We start from the raw sequence: 20,528 nt of genomic DNA, 5'->3' as shown, positions 1-20,528 counted from the left end.
GAAAGTATAGTGGACAAGTTTGTTGACAACACAAAGATTGGTAGAACATTGAGTTGCAAAGAGGACATAATGAACCTATAAAAGGATATAGGTAAAATGAGTGGACAAAGATCCAGCAAATGAAATATAATGTGGGCAAGAGTGATAATTGTCCATTTTGGTAGAAAGAATAAAGAAGATGTGTATTATCTAAACAGTGAGAGGTTGCAGACTCTGAAATACATGCATGAATTACAGCACACACATTCAGTGAATAATCAGGAAGACAAATCGAATGTTATGGTTTATTGCAAAAGGAATTGAATGCAAGAGGAGAGAAGTTATGCTTCAGTTATACACGACATTGGTGAGACCACATGTGGAGTACTGTCCACATTACTGATCACCATACTTACAGAAGGATTAAATTAGATTCCCTACAATTTGGAAACAGATGCTTCAGCCCCAACAAGTCCACACCAACCCTCCGAAAAGTAACCCACCCTGATTCATTCCCCTATCCTGTATATACCCCTGACTAATACACCTAACACTGTGGGCAATTTAGCACGGTCAATTCACCTGACCTGCACATCTTTGGAGTGTGGGAGGAAACCGGAGCACCCGGAGGAAACCATGCAGACACTGGGAGAATGTTGTTCATGCATTGGAAGCAGCTCAGAGAAGGTTTAATATCTGGCGTAAGCAGATTGCCTTCTGAAGAAAAGCTAGACAAGTTAGATCTGTATCCTCTGGAGTTTAGAAGAATTAAAGGTTACAATTGAAACACATAAGATCCTCAGGGAACTTGACCTGGTGGATGTCAAAAGTATGTTTCCTCTCATAGCAGAATCTAAAACTAGGGGTCATAGTTTAAGAGTAAGTGAGGGGACATGAAAGGTCCTTAGTCGATAGGATTAGGGAAAACCCTAAGGCTTTCTATAGGTATGTTAGGAATAAAAGAATGACTAGGGTAGGAATAGGTCCAGTCAAGGATAGTAGGGGGAAGTTGCGTGTGGAGGCGGAAGAGATTGGGGAGACACTGAATGAATACTTTTCTTCAGTATTTACTCAGGAACAGGGCATTGTTGTCGATGAGAATACTGAGTCACAAATAAGTAGAATGGATGGCTTTGAGGTATGTAGAGAAGAGGTGTTGGAAATCCTGGAAAAGGTGAAAATAGATAAGTCCCCTGGGCCTGATGGCATTTATCCTAGGATTCTCTGGGAAGCAAGGGAGGAGATTGCAGAGCCATTGGCCTTGATTTTTATGTCCTCTTTGTCTACAGGAGTAGTCCCAGAAGACTGGAGGATAGCAAATGTGGTTCCCTTGTTCAAAAAGGGGAGTAGGGATAGCCCTAGTAACTATAGGCCGGTGAGTCTCACTTCTGTTGTGGGCAAAGTCTTAGAGAGAATTGTAAGGGATAGGATTTATGCACATCTGGATAGGAATAATGTGATCAAGGATAGTCAGCATGGTTTTGTGAAGGGCAAGTCGTGCCTCACAAACCTTATTGAATTCTTTGAAAAGGTGACGAAGGAGGTTGATGAGGGGAAAGCGGTAGATGTGGTATATATGGATTTTAGTAAGGCGTTTGATAAGGTTCCCCATGGTAGGCTACTGCAGAAAATACGGAGATATGGCATTGAGGGTGAGTTGGAGGTTTGGATTAGGAATTGGCTGGATGGAAGAAGACAGAGGGTAGTAGTTGATGGCAAAGTTTCTTCATGGAGTGCCGTCACTAGCGGTGTTCCGCAAGGATCTGTTTTGGGACCATTGCTGTTTGTCATTTTTATAAATGACCTGGAAGAGGGGTTAGAAGGTTGGGTGAGCAAGTTTGCGGATGATACGAAAGTCGGAGGAGTTGTTGACAGTGAGGAAGCATGTGGCAGGTTACAGCAGGATATAGAGAAGCTGCAGAGCTGGGCAGAAAGGTGGCAGATGGAATTCAATGTAGCTAAGTGCGAGGTGATTCACTTTGGGAAGAATAACAAAAAGATGGGGTACTGGGCTAATGGTCGGATACTTGGTAGTGTGGATGAGCAGAGGGATCTTGGTGTCCATGTACACAGATCTCTGAAAGTTGCCACCCAGGTAAATAGTGCGGTGAGGAAGGCATATGACGTACAGGCTTTTATTGGTAGAGGAATTGAGTTCCGGAGTCCTGAGGTCATGATGCAGTTGTATAAGACTCTGGTACGGCCGCATCTGGAATATTGTGTGCAGTTTTGGTCGCCATACTATAGGAAGGATGTGGAGGCATTGGAACGGGTGCAGAGGAGGTTTACCAGGATGTTGCCTGGTATGGAAGGAAAATCGTATGAGGAAAGACTGAGGCACTTGGGGCTGTTTTCACTGGAGAAAAGAAGGTTTAGGGGTGACTTGATTGAGGTGTACAAGATGATTAGGGGGTTAGATAGGGTCGGCAGTATGAACCTTTTCCCGCGTATTGAGTCGGGTATTACAAGGGGGCATAGCTTTAAATTAAGGGGGGGTAGATATAGGACTGATGTTAGGGGTAGGTTCTTCACTCAGCAAGTCGTTAGTTCATGGAATGCCCTGCCAGTAACAGTGGTGGACTCTCCCTCTTTATGGGCATTTAAGAGGGCATTGGATAGGTATATGGAGGATAGTGGGTTAGTGTAGTTTAGGTGGGCTTGGATCGGCGCAACATCGAGGGCCCAAGGGCCTGTACTGCGCTGTATTCTTCTATGTTCTATGATCACTCATTTAAGACAGAGATGAGACTTTTTATCTGTCAGAGTTGTGTTAGTTTGGAACTCTCTTCCGTAAAGTCATATTGGATGCAGAATATTTAAATACTTTAAGGCAGAGGTAGATAGATCCTTGAATACCAAGGGAATGAAAGACTTTCAGGGATATGCAGGAATCTAACACTGAGGTTAACCACAGTCTTATTAAATGGTGGAGCAGGTTCAAAGGACTGAGAGACCTACTATTGTTCCTTCTTTGTATGCTGGTCCATTAAGATGCATCATAGAAACTGATCTATTGAACAACGTTTTTGGTCCTTGTCCTAATGTCTCCTCCTTTGATGTCAAACTTTGTCCAGTTACACTCTTGTGAATCTGGTATTTAAGATGGCAGTGCTCTTCCATAAGAAGGTCAGAGAAGTGCTGACATTAATCATCATTTTCACTTTACCCCTGCAGCAGCTGCCAGTAAACAGTGCAACAAAACATCAAACCTGGCACCTTTCTGCTTGGTTTAACTTTCAAATTTAATTTTTAAACAAAACAAAGCAGGGTATCAGCTGGCCTGGTGGCATTCAGCTCATTTTCTGTAATGATTTTTCTCATGGTGTGTAATTCATTTTCTGCATCTACCTTTCTGGGACAGTGAAAACGCTGGCCTTTGATAAAATGTGAGGTTTCCAGCCACAGTCTTCAGATTTTAATAAAACGTTTTCTTTTAAACATAAACTGTGCAGGTTACAGAAGGTCAGGAGGTCTGTGTGATTGAAGCAATGAAAATGCAGAACAGTTTGGCTGCCGCAAAATCTGGCAAGGTATGTTTACTGGAACTGATTATAAACATTTATCTGTTAATGGGATCAGTGGTTGGAGAAGGTAATGCCTACTGCTGCCTATAACATTTTTATTTTGGTTAAAGATTAACCTTTAAAAATCTGTTTTGAATTATTATTTTGATTCGTCCTTCATGTAAAACAAAACTTTGCGTGTAGTTTCTGGATGGTTCAAAATTTTTGACGCATGAAATCTTTTTAAATTTGAAATAAAAATGCAGATCAGATGAATGCAGCAGATTATTTAAATAAGCCACTTAGAGTTTATAATAGCACAGAAACAGGGCCTTTGTCATATAATATCTGCACCAGCCATCAAACATCTATCTGTTTTAATCTCATTTTCCAGCACATTGCCCATAGCGTTGTATGCTGTGGTGCCTCAAGTGCTCATCTAAATACTTTATAAATGCCTTGATGGTTCCTGCCTCTTGCACCCTTTTAGGCAGTGAATTCCAGATACTCACCACTGTCTGGGTGGAATATCTTTTCCTCAAATCTTCTCTAAACCTCCTGCTCCTTACTGTGCCTTGTTGACATTTTCTACTAAAGGAAAATGTTCCTTCCTATCTCCCCTACCTATGCCCCTCAGAACTTTGTACACATCAATCAGGTCTCCTCTCAGCCTTCTCTGCTCGAAGGAAAATAGCCCTAGCCTTACTGATCTCTCCTCATAGGTGAAATGCTCCAGCTGAGGCAATATCCTGGTGACTGTATTCTCTGGTACAATTGCATCCATCTTTTATACCAGAACTGTACACAGTCCTCCAGCTGTGGCCTAAGTTATGTACAGCTCCATCATCACCAGCTCCTGCACGGGTAAAGTGAAAATACTGTTGTATTTAATACTTTGACTGATGAAGGTGAGTATCCCATATGTTTTCTTAACCCTTTTATCCATCATTTCTACTGCCTTCAAGATTATGCACACCAAGGTCCCTCTGAACCTCTACTTCCTAGGATCCTGCCATTCATTGTGTACTCCTTTGCCTTGTTATCCTCCCAAAATGCATCACCTCACACTTTTCAAGATTAAATTCCGGTTGCCACTGCTCAGCCCATCTGACCAATCTGTCTACATCATTCAGTTCTCCTCATTGTTTACCACACCACCAATTTGCATGTAATCTGCAAATTTACTGATTTCAAAAATTGATGTCAGAACCCCTGCAATCTCCTCCATTGCCTTCATCAGCAACTTGAGGATCTATCTACTTTCAAGGTCACCAGTAAAGCTAATACCTCCTCCTTCTCAATGCTAATTTGTTTAAGTACATCACAGCCCCCTTTTCTGATTTCTATGCCTCTATCGTCCTTCTCAATAGTGAATACAGGTGTAAATCACTCCTTTAAAATTCCAGCTATGTTTACTGGCTTCATGCAGATTGCCACTTTGTGGTCCTTAATGGGACCTACTCGTTCCCAGTTGTTCTGTTGCCCCTAATATACTTATGAACACCTTTGAACTTTCCTTAATGCTTCCCCCTATACATTCTGTACTCATCTTATGCATCTGTTGTTTTGTGCCCTTGGTATCTACCATAATTTTCCTTCCTTTCCCTTATCTAATCCTGTACATATCTTTACATCAAGGATTCTCTAGGCTTGCTTATCCCAACCTTCATATTTACAGGAACATGTTGGACTGCACCCTCAGTATTGTCCTTTGGAATGACTCCCGCTGCTCTGATATGGATTTTCTTGCAAGTCACTGCCCCCAGTTCATTTTGACCAAATCCTGTCAGATAATATTAAAATTGGCCTTCCCCCTCAATTCAGAACCTTTATTTCAGGCCCATCTTTGTCCTTTTCTATAATTACCTTTAAATCTGACTGAGTTATGGGTCATTATCATCAAAATGTTCCTCCATTACCACATCTGTGATTTTTCTGGTTTAAATCCCTAAATTTGAGTCCAAAACCACCCCTTATTTTGTAGGATTTTCTATATGATGGTTTAAACGGCTGTCCTGAACATACTTTTAAGAATTTGCCCCCCTCTAATTATTTTACACTTTCTAATCCAGTTAATATGGGTAAGTTGAAATTCTTTACTATAATTACCTTAATATTTTTACACTTTGCTGAGATTTCCCTACATATTTGTCTATCTCTTTCTGACTCTTTGGGGGCCTGTAGTCTACCCATACAAAGTACCTGCCCGCTTTTTGCTTTTAGGCGCTACACATATGGCCTCAATTGAGGAAGCTTCTACAATATCATCCTTCTTTATTGCAGCATTTGACGCCTTAATCAATATTGCAACACTGCTTCCTCTTTTACACATCGTCTCCTGTCTCATCTGAAGATTCTATATCATGGAATATTGAGCAGTCAGTCTTGTCTCTCCCTCACCCATGTCTCTGCGATATCACTGATGTCACATCCCCATGCATTAATCAACATTATAAACTTCTCTGCCTTACTCACAAGACTTCTTGCATAATGCCATCCACGCACCCTTGTGCCTTAACTTGTCTTGGTGGTTCTTCTATGCTTGTTTCTGATCACCCCCTTCCATTATATTTACTATGTATCCCATTGCTCTGTCAAATTGGTTTAAACTCCCAGTACCCACGCCAGCAAACACCCCCATAAGGATGTTGGTTCCATTCCAGTTCAGGTGCAACCCACTGGACTCGCACAGGTCCAACCTTCCTCAGAAATGGACCAAGTGATCCAGGAATCTAAAGCCATCCCTCCTGCACCAACTCTTCCACCACACATTCATCTGTTCTATCTATCTATTCTTCTACTCACTAACATTTGGCACTGGGAGGAATCCAGAGAATACACCTTTAAGGATCCTGCTGGGGAGTAATCACTAATAACCATTTTCAGAAGAGATCCAAACTTCCACAGTATTTTTTAAGTTCATTCCTGAAAGGTCTGTAAAGTTTCTAGATAATGCTCTGTAGTCCCAGGCTTATTAACCAGCGGAAATGGTTTCTACTTGCCTACCAACTCTTAAAATGTGAAATTCTAGGCAATATACCCCTAGTTGGTGTGATTTCTTCCTGTAGTTAAATGATGGAATCCAGGTATTATTCCAGTAAATCCAATTCAGAGTCTCCTAAAGGGTAATGTCTCAAATAGCTGTTACTGTGGTGTGATCAAACCAGGGCTTTGAATAGCTGTAGCATGAACAAGTAAATTATAGCAAATGTTAATACCTTAAAAATTAAAATTGAACATTGAGTGTAGGATCAATTATGGGAAAAATAGTTGAAATAGGATAGAATGATGCAGAAATTACTTTGCTGTTTTCAGATAAGCGTTACTTCACCTTGTTGGTTACCATGTTGCCTGTATACAATATACATTTGGATACAGAACTGGCTCAAAGGTAGAAGACAGAGAATGGTGGTGGAGGGTTGTTTTTCAGACTGGAGGCCTGTGACCAGTGGAGTGCTACAAGGATCGGTGCTGGGCCCTCTACTTTTTGTCATTTACATAAATGATTTGGATGTGAGCATAAGAGGTACAGTTAGTAAGTTTGCAGATGACACCAAAATTGGAGGTGTAGTGGACAGCGAAGAGGATTACCTCAGATTACAACAGGATCTGGACCAGATGGGCCATGGGCTGAGAAGTGGCAAATGGAGTTTAATTCGGATAAATGCGAGCTGCTGCATTTTGGGAAAGCCAATCTTAGCAGGATTTATACACTTAATGGTAAGGTCCTAGAGAGTTTTGCTGAACAAAGAGACCTTGGAGTGCAGGTTCATAGCTTCTTGAAAGTGGAGTCGCAGGTAGATAGGATAGTGGAGAAGGCGTTTGGTATGCTTTCCTTTATTGGTCAGAGTATTGAGTACAGGAGTTGGGAGGTCATGTTGCGGCTGTACAGGACATTGGTTAGGCCACTGTTGGAATATTGCGTGCAATTCTGGTCTCTTTCCTATTGGAAAGATGTTGTGAAACTTGAAAGGGTTCAGAAAAGATTTACAAGGATGTTGCCAGGGTTGGAGGATCTGAGGTACAGGGAGAGGCTGAACAGGCTGGGGCTGTTTTCCCTGGAGTGTCGGAGGCTGAGGGGTGACCTTATAGAGGTTTACAAAATTATCAGGGGCATGGATAGGATAAATAGACAAAGTCTTTTCCCTGGGGTTGGGGAGTCCAAAACTAGGTTTAGGGTGAGAGGAGAAAATATAAAAGAGACCTAAGGGGCAACTTTTTCACACAGAGGTGATATGTGTATGGAATGAGCTGCCAGAGGAAGTGGTGGAGGCTGGTACAATTGCAACATTTAAGAGGCATTTAAATGGGTATATGAATAGGAAGGGTTTGGAGGGATATGGGTCGGGTGCTGGCAGGTGGGACTAGATTGGATTGGGATATCTGGTCGGCATGGACGGGTTGAACCGAAGGGTCTGTTTCCATGCTGTACATCTCTATGACTCTAACTGTAAATTTGTTTTTCGTTCTTGCCTTTGTTTAGGTAATGAAGGTGCACTGCAATCCAGGAGACACAGTTGGAGAAGGAGATATTCTTATTGAATTTGAGTGATGTGTGTGTATTCTACAGAGGAGCATTTTATATGTTTTATTTCAAATCATGTACGTGGATTTCTGTTTGTAACTCCCCATTGTAAAACACTGGTAGATATTCCTCGATGGATTTTCTGTTTACTACTTCAGTAATATTTACTGTCTTTTGCAGAATAGGAACACTAACTATTTCCCATGGTGTATAGTTGGTAGCATTGCTAAATTTTGAAGTTTCCCCTACTCAGCGATGTGGAAATGTGATACGATACTGAGCTGTTAATCAAAATATTTGACCTTGAGGAGAAATATTATCGCTGGTTTCACAGGGGAGTTAATGGACATTTTATGATAACACCTCCAAGTTCCTCACATTTATTGATCCACGTTTATCTAAGATAAGTAAAAATGCTTTTCAAATATTGCTATCTGTTTTCTCTTGCACCTAACTGGCAGCGGGTGTCGGGAGGAAGAAGTGTCGGGTATCATGTTTTATAAACTTCCATAAGGTCATCCCTCAGCCTCTGCTTCAGACAAAACAGTCCCAGCCTGTTCAGCCTCTCCCTATAGCTCAAATCCTCCAACCCTGGCAACATCCTTGTAAATCTTTTCTGAACCCTTTCAAGTTTCACAATATCCCTCCTAAAGCAGGGAGACCAGAGAAGAGTGTTAGGAGAAGAGGAGGTGGGAGAAGGGAGGAGAAGTCTTAAAAAGAGAGCAGTGGAGAGTAGAGCTAGAGGTTAGGGAAGGTGGAAGGAGAGATGAGGGATTGAAAATGGTTTTGTTTCAATCTTTGATAAAGATATTGCAAATTTCCACTGCTGAGGGTCAATAAGCAGAAGGTACTGATTTGCATTAAGTGGTGAGTTGTGATCTCTATGGTATGCGTTGCCTATGGAAGCAGATTTAATGATGACCTTCAAAAAGGAACTGCATAATTACTCAAAAGAAAAGCAGATGCTGGAGAGGGAAAGGCGCAGGGTATTAGGAGCAATTGGATTGCTCTTACAAAGAGCTAGGAGAAATGCAATGGATCATATGGGCTTTCTCCGTGCTATATGACGATATTGAGAAAATGGCATTTCAAGAGGCTAAGTAGGGGTGGGGAGGGGGAGGGGGGAATTGGAGGGATGTGAAAGGGGAAGCGAAAGGTGGGAGGGAGAGAAGATGAAGGACAAAAGGGGCAGAAAGAAAACAAAGGAGACAGAATGAAATGGAAGGGTATGTGGGAGAGAGAATGTAGGAAGACAGAGTCATAGAGATGTACAGCATGGACACAGACCTTTCGGTCCAGCTTGTCCATGCCAACCAGATAGCCTAAATAAATCTAGTCCCACTTGCCAACATTTGGCTCATTATCCCTCCAAACCCTTCCTATTCATATACCCATCCATTTTAAATGGATATTAGCCTTATACCAGCCTCCACCACTTCCTCTTGCAGCTCCTTCCATACACGCAACACCCTCTGCTTGAAAAAGTTGCCTCTTGGGTCCCTTTTAAATTATTTCCCTCTCACCCTAAACCTGTGCCCTCTAGTTCTGGACTCTCCCACCTCAGGGAAAAGACTTTGCCTATTTATCCTGTCCATGTCCTTCATGTTTTTATAAACTTCCATAAGGTCATCCCTCAGCCTCTGCTTCAGACAAAACAGTCCCAGCCTGTTCAGCCTCTCCCTATAGCTCAAATCCTCCAACCCTGGTAACATCCTTGTAAATCTTTTCTGAACCCTTTCAAGTTTCACAATATCTCTCCTACAGCAGGGAGACCAGAGAAGAGAAAATAATGAGTGTTAGGAGAAGAGGAGGTGGGAGAAGGGAGGAGAAGTCTTAAAAAGAGAGCAGTGGAGAGTAGAGCTAGAGGTTAGGGAAGGTGGAAGGAGAGATGAGGGATTGAGAATGGTACAGATGGGGATAAACAAGAGGGCGATGATATGTGGAGTTTGTAAGCTGATAAGGATGTATCACTTCCTTATCAAAACAGAACTTTCACAGTTTGGAAAAAACAATTACTCACTTGAATCTATCCCAGCTCAGGAATTTACAGTAATTCATTATATTGTATTGTATTAAGTCGCTGCCAAATATTGAAATCTGTAGTTTCGAATGACACAAAAACACATCATTGCTGCAACTCTGGCACTTTCACAAGAGCTATTTTAACACATATACCAGGAAGCTTCTCTCTTAACTCAAGAAGCAGGTGAAACTTTCTGGGGAAAAGATTATTCTTCACTTTGTAAAATGCCAGAATAATTCTAGTTCACAAGGAAGTGATAGTTGGAAAATGTCAAATTGATTGATTCCTCCTCATAGCAAGGACAATGTTTCAAAATCTGTACCCAGAGAGTTGTGGATGCTAGATGACAAAAGTATTTAAAGAGGAGGCATATAGCTTTTGAAATGTCAGGGGTTGAGGACTATGAGGAACTAGCATGAGGGAGGAGTTGCAGCTTCTGAATGGCCTGCTTGTATTCCTTATGTTAAATGCACAGATCTTTAGAGTGGGACTTGAACTAATAACTTGGAGTTGGAGCTGTGAACATTACGGTAATGCGGCCAATGCCTCAGTTTATTTTCTCGAAGAATGTGGGCATCACTGGCTGGGCCAGCTTTTATTGCCTGCCCTTGAGACAGTGGTGGTGAGCTGCTTTCTTGAACCGATGTAGTCCATGTGCTGCAGGTAAACCACAATGTTGTTAGAGTCAAAGAACAGGACAGCACGGAAACAGACCCTTCGGTCCAACTCATTAATGCCCACTAGATATCTTACATTAATCTAGTCCTATTTGCCAGCATTTGGCCCATATCCCTCTACACCCTTCTAGAGGCCTTTTAAGTGCTGTAATTGTACCAGCCTCCTCCACTTCCTCTGGCAGCTCATTCTATACATGCACCGCCCTTTGTGTGAAAATGTTTCCTCTTAGGTCCCTTTTAAATCTCTCCCCTCTCACCTTAAACCTATGCCCTCTAGTTTTGGACTCCCCTACCCAGGGGAAAAGACCTTGGCTATTCACTCTATCCATGCCCCTCATGATTTTATAAACCTCTACAAGGTCACCTCTCAGCCTCCAATGCTCCAGGGGAAATAGCCCCAACCTATTCAGCTTCCCCCTGTGGCTTCAACCCTGGCAACATCCTTGTAGATCTGTTCTGAACCCTTTCAATTTTCACAATATCCTTCCTATTGCAGAGAGACCAGAATTGAATGCAGTATTCAAAATGTGGCATAACCATTGTCTTGCAGAGCCACAACGTGACCTCATAGGGTGGGAGTTCCAGGATTTTGAACCAGGTGAAACATGAACTTATTCTCAAACTTATTCTCAGGCAAGTCTCCAACATTACTATCCTGAGATAAAGTGAGTCCATTAGCAATGTGCAGAACTCCACAAACTCCACTTGTATAATTCTCGATTAGCAGTGAATAAATGAACAGCCACAGATGTGCACTAGAATAGAATTTAATGAACTACAGAAATTCTTGAAACAAAAGATCATAATTCAGAACTTGAATTCTTTACATAAATGGCTTTAGAGTATCAATTCAGGATGAATGATTTAAATTCAAGTCTCAAAAGAGGACATCAATTTAATGCTCGGAATTTCTGGCTGTTCAGATATGAACATTTATAGTTATCTAGCCTCACGTACGATATACTTTGGTTGTTCATAGTTGTCAAAGGGGTCATAGTTTTCATAGTAAGGAAGATTCAACCAATCATCTTCATAGTTTGTGGTGCTGTACAGAAAACACATTAGTGTTCCATCTTCACCTGGCTTCACATCCATTTTGCCATCTTTATTGTCCCACTCTAGTACATGAATTTTGACAGAGTTGCGCTGGTAAATATCTGGGCAACTTTCAAATTCATCGAGGAACTGTAACAGTTGGTCATCGACTAAGTAAATCTCTCCAAATATTTGATGTCCTTTTGTTGGCACATTGAGCAAAAATGGAATATTATACTTCCCCGCAATCACCAGTGGATATTTCTGCTGAGTACGTCCCTTGCCATAGAACAATCCAGTCCCCTTTGAGCTATCGATCATGTAGCGATAGTTAGGTTGACCTTTCTTGAGAGTGCCGTACACAAACACAGCGTTCATTTTCCCTAGAGGAGGTACAAAATCACAGATTATAATATTGATGAGGGGAAAGAGTGAACACACAAACCTAGGAATTCAGTTGAAATTCAACATTTTTCTCTAAAGAGATAGCAATACTGACAAAAAGAGAAAGCCAGAAGTCATATGTCACCAGGTTATAGTCCAACCAACAGGTTTAGTTGAAATCACAAGCTTTTTGAGCTCTGCCCCTTTATCAGTCCAACATTGGCACCCCCACATTATGGCTAAAAATAGAAAGCACTGCATTTATTTGTCACCACCTCAACCATACAACACCCCAAAGCCTATGCTCCCCTGTACAATTAATCCCTTATGTAGCCCACTGACAAGCTTTACTTTCAAACATTGTTGCAAAGCATTTTGGGACCTCTTACTACATGAATGGTGCTATATAAGTACAAGTTCCTTGTTGGGGGAAGCTAGGAAGATGGAATCAAGCAAACATTCATCAGAGAGTGTGATTCAGAGCCTGGGGAAAGGTACTGCCACTTAACTAAACCTGAACAGAATAAAACTAGAGGCCATCAATATAAGGTCGTCACTAAAAGTCCAATCTGGAATTCGGAAGGTTATTTACTCAGAACTTGGTGAGAAAGTGAAACACTACCACAGAAAGCAGTTGAAGAGAATAGTTAATACATTTCAAGGGAAAACTAGATAAACGCATGAAGCAGAAAGTAATTGAATGTTAATCATTAAATGAGAAAGGGTGAGGCACGTGTGGAGTGTAAACATGGACAGGTTGAGCCAAATGATCCATTTCTGAGCTGTGTCAGCTTTGTAATTTGCATCTACTACATATGTCTGTTAGTAGGTAGGCTGAAGAAAGTCAGCTATTTTAAAAGGGCTGTGAGGAAGAGCCTGAGTAGTGGGATTATCCGAGAAGCTGCTACAGAGAGCTGACACAGGCACAGAGGGTGAATGACCTCCTCCTGGACTATAACCATTCTAGGCTACTAATTCACTCTACAGGAGCAAGTGAGGACTGCAGATGCTGGAGAGTCAAGAGTCGAAACGTGTGGCACTGGAAAAGCTCAGCTGGTCAGGCAGCATCCGACAAGCAGGAGAATCGACGATTCGGGCATAAGCCCTTCATCAAGACTGTGGTGGTCTATGGCCCTGCAGGAAATAAACTTAAGGATGCAGTGCCAAATGAGGAATGAAGTTTTTGAATTAAACAGTTTAAGAAAGAAAGTAGTTCTGTTGCTTTGTAGCTATGTTTTGCTGCAGTTAACCACCGTACTTGGATCAGTTCAGTTCCAGCTGTGACCTCCACTCCTCTTGAGGATTAACACTTGCATTTTTAGGTTGTCAATGCATCAGGATTGATCTGGAGAATTCAGCAATTAAAGATTATTCTCCAGGACAATATTATTTCTTTATTCTTTCATGGGAAGGGTGCATCAGAAAATAGTTAAGGGTCAATCAACTTGCTGTGGGTCTGGAGTCACCTACAAGTAAGGATGGCAGATTTCCTTCCGAAGGATATTAGGGAGTGAGATGCATTTTTATGATGATCGACATTGGTGGTTATGGTCACCAGGTTACAATGAAAAAAAAACTGAAACAAAAACTGAAACTGCTGGAAAACTCAGCAGGTCTGTGACTCTGCTGTTGCTCTACAGTTGCTCCATGTTTTAGGTCCAGTGACCCTTCTTCAGACTCACAAAGAACTCACTTTCTCAACCTCTGTCCTCACCTAAAGGCATGATGGACCTCTTTATTTCAAAAATATACTTTATTCATACAAATATCTTTATATACATACATAGTCACTAAAACAGTTTGGTTCTATGCAGTAACATAGAAAAATAGAATCAAACTCCAATGTTTGTTTATCCATTAAAACAATCCAAAGGCATTTCTTCCTTACACAAGATTATAGTTACATATATTTGAGGTACCTGGAGGGTCCAATAACTGAACACAACCCCATTTAGTTTTAGTGGAAAAACCTTTGACAGTGACTTCCCCCAAGCTTTACTGCATACCTCCTGGAGCTTGGAATGTGCCAGTCTGCAATACTCGGTCAACTGCAATTCCTTGCTCTGGAAGACCAACATGTTTTGGGCATCTTTCACTGAGTTCCATGTCATGAAGCTGCTCAGGGTCAACCTGGAACTCTGGTTAAACCAGTTGTTGCTGTCTAATGAGTGAGCAGCCCTATAGCCCTCTGGGACTGTGGCAACTTTTACCTTTTACAGTCACCATTGCTGAGACTATCCTGCCAAAAAAGTCAACCTAAGTCAATTAAAAAAAAATATTTTTGTCAAATGCATTTCTCAGCTGTATTAAAAGATTGAAGCTAAACAGTCAAAAATAAACAGCTCTCTCAATGGAATGGTTAGTGCTGGGAAGGCATGGGACAATCTTCCCCAAGAGTCTGGTGCAGCAACTTGATACCAGCTGGATATATGAAACCAGTTTTTCACAGGGAACATGAACTAGTTTTAATCCCCAGGCTTTGGTTACCTTGTGAAACGGATATCACGTTCAACAATTAATTCAAAAATCAACTGGGCACATTAAAAGGCATTTATGATCAGGGATGGTGTCATCTCAAAAACCCTCCAGCAACTACCCCAGAGGGAAGAAACAGTAGTAGCTGAAAATAAACATCCTGGTTATGCTCAAGCTGTCTTCTAAGTATGAAAAACGAGTCAGACCAGTATGCGTCATGCATAACTATTAGTTATTCCTTCTTGGTGTGGACTAGATGATAATATCAGTTAAAGAAAAACTACACATTTATTCATATATTACATATGTACAAACAAGAAAGGTCCCAGCTTGGGTCCTTGCAGAACACCATTGGTCACAGACTTCCAGTCAGAAAAAATATCCTTCTACAACTGTCTTCTATGACTAAGCCAATTTTGAATCCGGCTTATGAACTCACGATGGATCCTAAGTGACTCAAAATAACAAAGGAAGACTCACATTTAGTATAATACTTTTCACAATAGCTTTGCAGTTATGAAGTACTTTTATGTGTAGTCACCGCTGTAATATAGGAATTTCAGCCAATTCACATGGAGCAAACTTCCACAAACAGAAATGCAGTGAGGACCAATTCATCCCGTTTTTAAGCGGGATAAATATTGGCAGGGACACTGCTGAAAACTCCCTTGCCTGTCTTCAGGTTAGTGTTGTTAAATATTTTATGAGTAGGCAGATGGGACTTCAGTTTAACATCTCTTCCAAAAGGCAGCACCTCTAACAATGCAGCATTCCCTCATCATTTCCATTCTTTTTGTGGTCTTTCTTTTGGGCTGAGAGGGGTTGAACACAATCATGTGACTCAGAAGCAGCGGCGCTCCGAACTGAACCAGTGTTGACACAGTTTCAGCAAATTTATGGCAGAGAACAGGCCATTCAGCCTATTTGGTCCACGCTGGTGTTTGTAAGTGAGCTTTCTGCCACGTTACTTCATCACAATAAATCGACATATTTTTCTCGTCTTTCCTCCCCTGTGTTTATGTGACCTCTCCTAAAGGCATCTACACCATTCACCTCAACCAACCCCTGAGATAACAATTCCCACATTACACCAATGCAGAGGAGGATACTGCTAAGGAAACAGTACAGAAAATCCAATTCATTGGGGAATTTCCTTAAGCAATAAATTGAATAAAAATGCTGTTGTTCTTAATCTTTGCTCAAGTATTAAAAAAACACATCTTTTGTCTGGTTATGGCTGACTCATCTTACTCCCTAACAAGGGATAAACCAGGCCCCAAAAAAGGGCACTAAAGGTCAGGTCTGACGACTAAAACTTCTCATTAATTCACCCCAGGGGTTTGAAGCTCAGTAGCTCTCTGAGTTAACAGCAATGAATTGTGAATAAAGTTGTTCACGCAAGCAAGGATTTGGAATGTCAAACCCAAATCCGCTTTTAAAAAAAAATGTACAAAATCACTGAGGACGCTGAACAAATAGAAAACGTAGACGTTGAAGTGTATTTTGCCTCGGCTACAGTCACTGCCCATCCTCACAAAGACTGTTCGCACCCAAATTGTCACTGACTGTAATTTAATGACGACTTGCATTTATGCAGCTCCTTTATAGTGTAATAAATTATTCTAAAGGTGCTTCACTGGAGATGGTATAAAACTAAATGTAATACTTAAAGAGCTGAATTTGTTGCTAATGCCCAACGCAGCACAGACGGCAGAGATGTCACATTGCCACAACAGAGGATGGGTTTTGCGTTCATGTGGTTAACACCGCTGGTGCCCGAGAAATCTTGACCCCTTCACTCTGTTCGCAGTCCTGGCCACTAGCTCTTCCTCTCTGTTCGCCTCTCCATCCCTGCTGCCCTCCCCTCCCCTACTCCACTTGGCAGTAACATAGGTACGGCAACTCCACAGGCTGTGAGTACACCCTCTGCAGTAGCAATGAAGCTTTTGCAACGCAGCAACTTAAAGAAGAGAAGTGCGGTGGAAGTTCAGGTTCAGGAAGGGAATACCAGCGCTGCGGGCCCAGGCAACGAAAGGCATTGTGCCAACGATGGTGTGGTTAAAGTCGAGATAAAATCATGACGGATATAAATATGTTCCTTCTCCCTAGGACAGGGGGCATATTTTTTAAGGTGAGAGGAGGAAGATTTAAAAACGACAAGGTGCAAATTCTTTTACACACAGGGTGGTTTCTGTGTGCAATGAACTCCCAGAGGACGTGGGCACAGTTACAACGTTTAAAAAACACTTTGATAAGAACATGTAAAGAACATTATAGCGCAGTACGGGCCCTGCGGCCCTCAATTTTGGGCCGACCTGTGAAACCAATCTGAAGTCCATCGAACCTACACTATTCCATTTTCATTCATATGTTTATCCAATGACTATTTAAATGCCCTTTAAGTTGGCGAGTCTACTACTGCAGGCAGTGCGTTCCATGTCCATACTACACTGAGTACAGAAATTACCTGTGACATCTGTCCTATATCTATCATCCCTCAATTTAAAGCTATGTCCCCTCATGCTCGCCATCGCCATCTGAGGAAAAAGGCTCTCACTGTCCAATCTATCTAACCCTCTGATTATCGTATATGTCTCAATTAAGTCACCTCTCAATCTTCTTCTCTAATGAAAACAGCCTCAAGTCCCTTGGCCTTTCTTCGTAAGACCTTCCCTCCCTACCGGGCAACATCTAGTAAATCTCCTCTAAACCCTTTCCAAAACTTCCAAATCCTTCCTATAATGCGGTGACCAGAACTGTACGCAATATTCCAAGTACGGCCGCACCAGAGTTTTGTACATCTGCAGCATGACCTCATGGTTCCGAAACTCAATCCCTCCACCAATAAAAGCTAACGCACTGTATGCCTTCTTAACAATCCTATCAACCTGGGTGGCAACTTTCAGGGATCTATGTACCTGGACACCGCAATCTATCTGCTCATCCACACTACCAAGAATCTTACCATTAGCCCAGTACTCTGCGTTCCTATTACTTCTTCCAAAGTGAATCACCGCACACTTTTCTGCATTAAACTCCATTTGCCGGGGATTCAAGATGGTGATGACTCAGTAGTCTGACAATATGAGTCTGCTGAGCTCTGCATACGATCCAGACAAAGTGGGGCACCTACCCTCCTTTTACCTCTTAAATCGGTAAAAATAGTTTTTTGTTCCCCAGCTGCTATAGCCATTCTGAACCAAACTCGACAAGGGACCCCCCCCCCCGCCCCCAAAAGAGGATAGATGCATTAATGCAGGAGACCCGGGCATGGTGGGAGTTGATCTCAGTTATGCTGCAAAAGCATGATCTGGAGATCCAGACTCTCGGGCAGCATGTCAGAGGGGCAGAGCAACGGGCTGCGGCCTCCGACACTGCGGCAAAATCTTCCGTGGCTCAGGTCCGGGCGGTGGAGCGCCGAGTACGGGCCTTGGAGGAGCAGGTCGACGATCTCGAAAATAGAGGTCGTCGGAAGAATATCCGGTTGCTGGGCCTTCCCGAATGGGAGCAAGGCGGCCAGCTTGTTAACTTCCTGGAGCAATGGCTCCCACAACTGCTGAGGTTGGAGTCTGAGCTAGGCCAGGTGCTGGTCGAGCGGGCCCACCCGGTCACAGTGCGCAGACCTGGTTTGGATCAGCACCCCCGCTCGGTCCTAGTGCCACTCCAGCCGGAGGCCTCCAGAGCACTGAGGAAGGATCCCCAGGCTATGGTGTACAAGGGATCAAGAATAATGCTCTTTCAGGACTTCTCCCTGGTCGCGATCCATAAGAGGAAGGCATTTGACGAGGGAAAGAAGTGTCTGAGGGATCTGAATATTCAGTACTCCATGAGATATCCAGCAACACTGTGCTTCAGCCACAGAGGGTCTATGTTTAAATTTGGATCACAGGAAAAGGCAAAAGAATTTTTGGACGCTCTAAAATAGACTGAATGCCCTAAATTATAGGGACAATGATTGTATTTTACCCCTCTTTCCTCCCCCCTCCCTTTCCCCTTTCTTTTATTTTTATTTGTAATCTGCTTGGTTTACCTGGTTGTTGGGGGGGTGCTTTTGATTTTTCTTTAATATCTGTCAGGATTATAATTTTATATACTTTATCTCATGTTGCTGCTTTGCCAAGAATGCCTAGTATGGAAGGGATGGGTTGGGTACCCACCTTTAACTTCCTTGTTATAAGATATTGGTCTTTGTTTATTTTCCTTTGTGGTGTTTGGGGCGAGGGCATAGCCCCAGCTGGAAGGAGTCATGGTGGGATTATTGGATGGTAGGAGTGCCCCCTGTGGGCAAGGGGGAAAAAAGTCTCCTTTTAGTTATGTTTTATGTTGTTACTTCTTAGTAGTAGTTTTTAGCTGTTTTGATTTAGCAGATTTAAAGGTCGTTTTTTTAAATCTATGTGAATTGTTTACGGCCTTTACTCAATACTTTATGAGTGGGGTTCTTCCTCCTGGGGGGGGCGGTCTCGGACTCTCTTGGGTGATCATGGCTAGGCATTCGTTTAAATGGTGCACCTGGAATTTTAAAGGGAGTCACTCACCAATTAAAAGGAAAAAGATATTGTCAAGTCTTAAAAAAGAGAAGGTCGATGTAGCCCTATTACAGGAAACATACCTAACTGACAAGGAGCATTTGAAGCTGCAACATGGAGGGTTTGGCCAGGTGTTTTTCTCTTCTGTTAACTCGAAAAGTAGAGGAGTGGCCACTCTCATCCGGAAGAATCTTCCGTTTCAAATGTTAAGCCAAATAAAGGATGGGTCCGGGCGGTTTATAATACTTAAAGCTCTAAAACATGGCGAGATGTATGGGATCCTAAATGTGTATTGCCCTCCGGCACATCCTTTTAAATTCATACCGGATGCGCTCTCCAGATTAATGGCCCTTCGGGCGCGTCATACAATTATAGGGAGGGATTTCAAATGTATCATTGACCCCGAGGTGGACAGGATACCTAGGGGCTCTGCGGGTATGTCTCTGCAATCTAGGCAGTTGGTTGATCTGAACAGGGAGCTGGGACTGGTGGATGTGTGGAAATGTCTTCATCCTGAGGGCAGAGATTTTACCTTTCATTATAACCCACGTAAATGCCATACTAGAATTGATATGTTTTTTGTCCCTTCGACCTTTTTGTCCCTTCGACCTTTTTGAACTCGGTACTGTCCTGCAAAATAGGGAATATAGCTGTTTCTGACCATGCGGCAGTGTATATGGAGGTTAAGGCTGGTGGTGATGAGATGGACTCCCAACACTGGCATATGGACCCTTTCCCACTGAAAGATAGTAGTTTATGGAATACGTTTTGCAGGAATTTAAAGCTTTCTGGGATATTAACTTAGGTACAGCCAGCAACCCATCGATGATGCGAGAGGCCTACGTGCGGGCCTTGTCTATCTCACATTCTGTGACCCAGAAACGACAGAGGGGAGAACAACAGCAACTGCTCGAGGCTCGCCTGATGGCAGCTGAGTCAGCGTATATTAATAGGCCGTCCATACCCAAATTATAGCGGAATACAGCCCTCAGGGCTACTTTGAATACTGCACTTCATCAAACAGCATCACTGGCTAAGCCAGCGTTAGTGTCTGTCCCTAATTACCCAGACAGTAGTTTAATAGTCAACTCATTGTTTTGGGTCTGGAGTCACATGGACTCAGACCAAATAAGGACAGTAGTTTCCTTCCCGAAAGGACATGAGTGAACCAGATGGGTTTTTTCTGACGAACGACAATGGATTCATTGTCATCGTTAGAGCCTTAATTCCAGATTTAAAAAAAAAACAACTAACTGCTGGCTGTAATGCATTTTGGGATACCATGGGGTCATGGACGGTGCTACAGAAATGCAAGTGTTTCTGTCCTGATGCAACACAATTTCATGGCTCAAAAGGTAGAAGACCTCAAAAGGTGGTGGAGGGTAAATTCTTTTTTTCCCT

The 20,528-nt window shown here is 42.4% G+C and overlaps 2 protein-coding genes across 9 annotated transcripts in view; one reads left to right on the top strand and one right to left on the bottom strand.

Moving 5' to 3' along the window:
* The window catches only part of pcca (propionyl-CoA carboxylase subunit alpha), a 378,154-nt gene extending 369,724 nt beyond the window's left edge, over nt 1-8,430 (top strand). The window contains exons 23-24 of the mRNA XM_043691289.2: nt 3,432-3,509; nt 7,966-8,430. Coding sequence (XP_043547224.1) covers nt 3,432-3,509; nt 7,966-8,034 — 147 coding nt within the window. The 3' untranslated portion in view covers nt 8,035-8,430. The remainder of the gene's footprint in view (nt 1-3,431; nt 3,510-7,965) is intronic.
* Nucleotides 8,431-11,458: 3,028 nt separating this feature from the next.
* The window catches only part of LOC122550492 (gamma-glutamylaminecyclotransferase-like), a 35,358-nt gene continuing 26,288 nt past the window's right edge, over nt 11,459-20,528 (bottom strand). For all 8 annotated transcript variants that reach the window (XM_043691285.2, XM_043691282.2, XM_043691284.2 and 5 more), the window contains one exon: nt 11,459-12,125. In XM_043691285.2, the coding sequence (XP_043547220.1) occupies nt 11,647-12,120 (474 nt within the window). In that variant the 5' untranslated portion in view covers nt 12,121-12,125 and the 3' untranslated portion in view covers nt 11,459-11,646. The remainder of the gene's footprint in view (nt 12,126-20,528) is intronic.

This window comes from Chiloscyllium plagiosum, unplaced genomic scaffold, assembly GCF_037043375.1.
Source record: "Chiloscyllium plagiosum isolate Xiang-an unplaced genomic scaffold, Cpla_swu_hap1 HiC_scaffold_6, whole genome shotgun sequence".
Classification (NCBI taxonomy): domain Eukaryota; kingdom Metazoa; phylum Chordata; class Chondrichthyes; order Orectolobiformes; family Hemiscylliidae; genus Chiloscyllium; species Chiloscyllium plagiosum.
This window is presented reverse-complemented; position numbering and strand designations above follow the sequence as displayed.